The 975-nt window shown below is 59.8% G+C and overlaps 1 protein-coding gene across 1 annotated transcript in view; it reads right to left on the bottom strand.

Annotated features, from left to right (window-relative positions):
* Positions 1 to 317: 317 nt before the first annotated feature.
* XAB2 (XPA binding protein 2) overlaps positions 318 to 975 on the bottom strand; it is a gene marked incomplete at its 5' end in the record, with an annotated part of 3,834 nt that continues 3,176 nt past the window's right edge. Inside the window, one exon of the mRNA XM_026044111.1 lies at positions 318 to 400. Within this exon, the coding sequence (XP_025899896.1) occupies positions 318 to 400 (83 nt within the window). The remainder of the gene's footprint in view (positions 401 to 975) is intronic.

Raw genomic sequence — 975 nt, 5'->3', positions numbered from 1 at the left:
CCATGGGTGGCAGGGTCACCCCGCGGGGTCCCCGGCGCCCCACGGGGTGTCGCTTGGGGGGGACGGCCCCATGGAGGTGGCCCTGGGGAGGTCCCCGGTGTGGTGGGACGTGGGGGCTGCTGGTGGGCACCCAAGGGCCACGTGGGCGCCCTGGTGTCACCCCCGGACCCAAGTGTCACCCCTGTCCCCATTGTCACCCCAGGGATCACCCCCACATCCCCCAAGCTTTGGTCCAAGTCCCAGACCAAGCCCAACCCTCCAACCAAACCCAACCCCAAGACTTAGCCCAAGACCAACCCCAAGCCCAAGCCTAAGCCCTAGGCCAAACCTAACCCTCCAACCAAGGCCAAGGCCAAGGCCAAGGCCAAGGCCAAGCCGTAGACCAAGCCCAACCTGAAGACTAAGCCCAAGACCAAAACCAAGGCCCCAACCAAACCCAACCTCAAGACTTAGCTCAACCCTAAGCCCTAGACCAAAGCCAACCTCCCAACCAAACCCAACCCAAGACTAAGCCCAACCCCAAGTGCTAGACCAAACCCAACCCTCCAACCAAACGCAACCAACCCCAACCCCAAGCCTTAGCCCAAGACCAAACCCAACCAACCCAACCCCAACCCCAAGACTTAGGCCAAGACCAAGACCAAACCCAAGGCAACCAAACCCAACCCTCTAGCCAAACCCAAGCCCAAGCCCTAGATCAAACCCAACCAACCCCAACTCCAAGCCCTAGACCAAACCTAACCCAACCAACCCTAAGCCTTAGACCAAGATCAAACCCAACCCAACCAACCCCAACCCCAAGCCCAAACCCAACCCCAACCCCAAGACCAAGTCCAAACCCAACCCAACCAACCCAAACTCAACCCAACCCCAAGGCTTAGCTCAAGCCCTAGATCAAACCCAACCCCAACCCAACCAATCCCAACCCCACACTCAACCCAACCAACCCCAAGCCCAAGGCCAAACCCAACCCTC

The sequence above is a fragment of the Nothoprocta perdicaria genome, unplaced genomic scaffold (genome assembly GCF_003342845.1).
Source record: "Nothoprocta perdicaria isolate Ctin4 unplaced genomic scaffold, notPer1 scaffold_1041, whole genome shotgun sequence".
NCBI classification, from domain to species: domain Eukaryota; kingdom Metazoa; phylum Chordata; class Aves; order Tinamiformes; family Tinamidae; genus Nothoprocta; species Nothoprocta perdicaria.
Note: the sequence above shows the minus strand (reverse complement) of the source record. Positions and strands in the feature narration are given on the sequence as shown.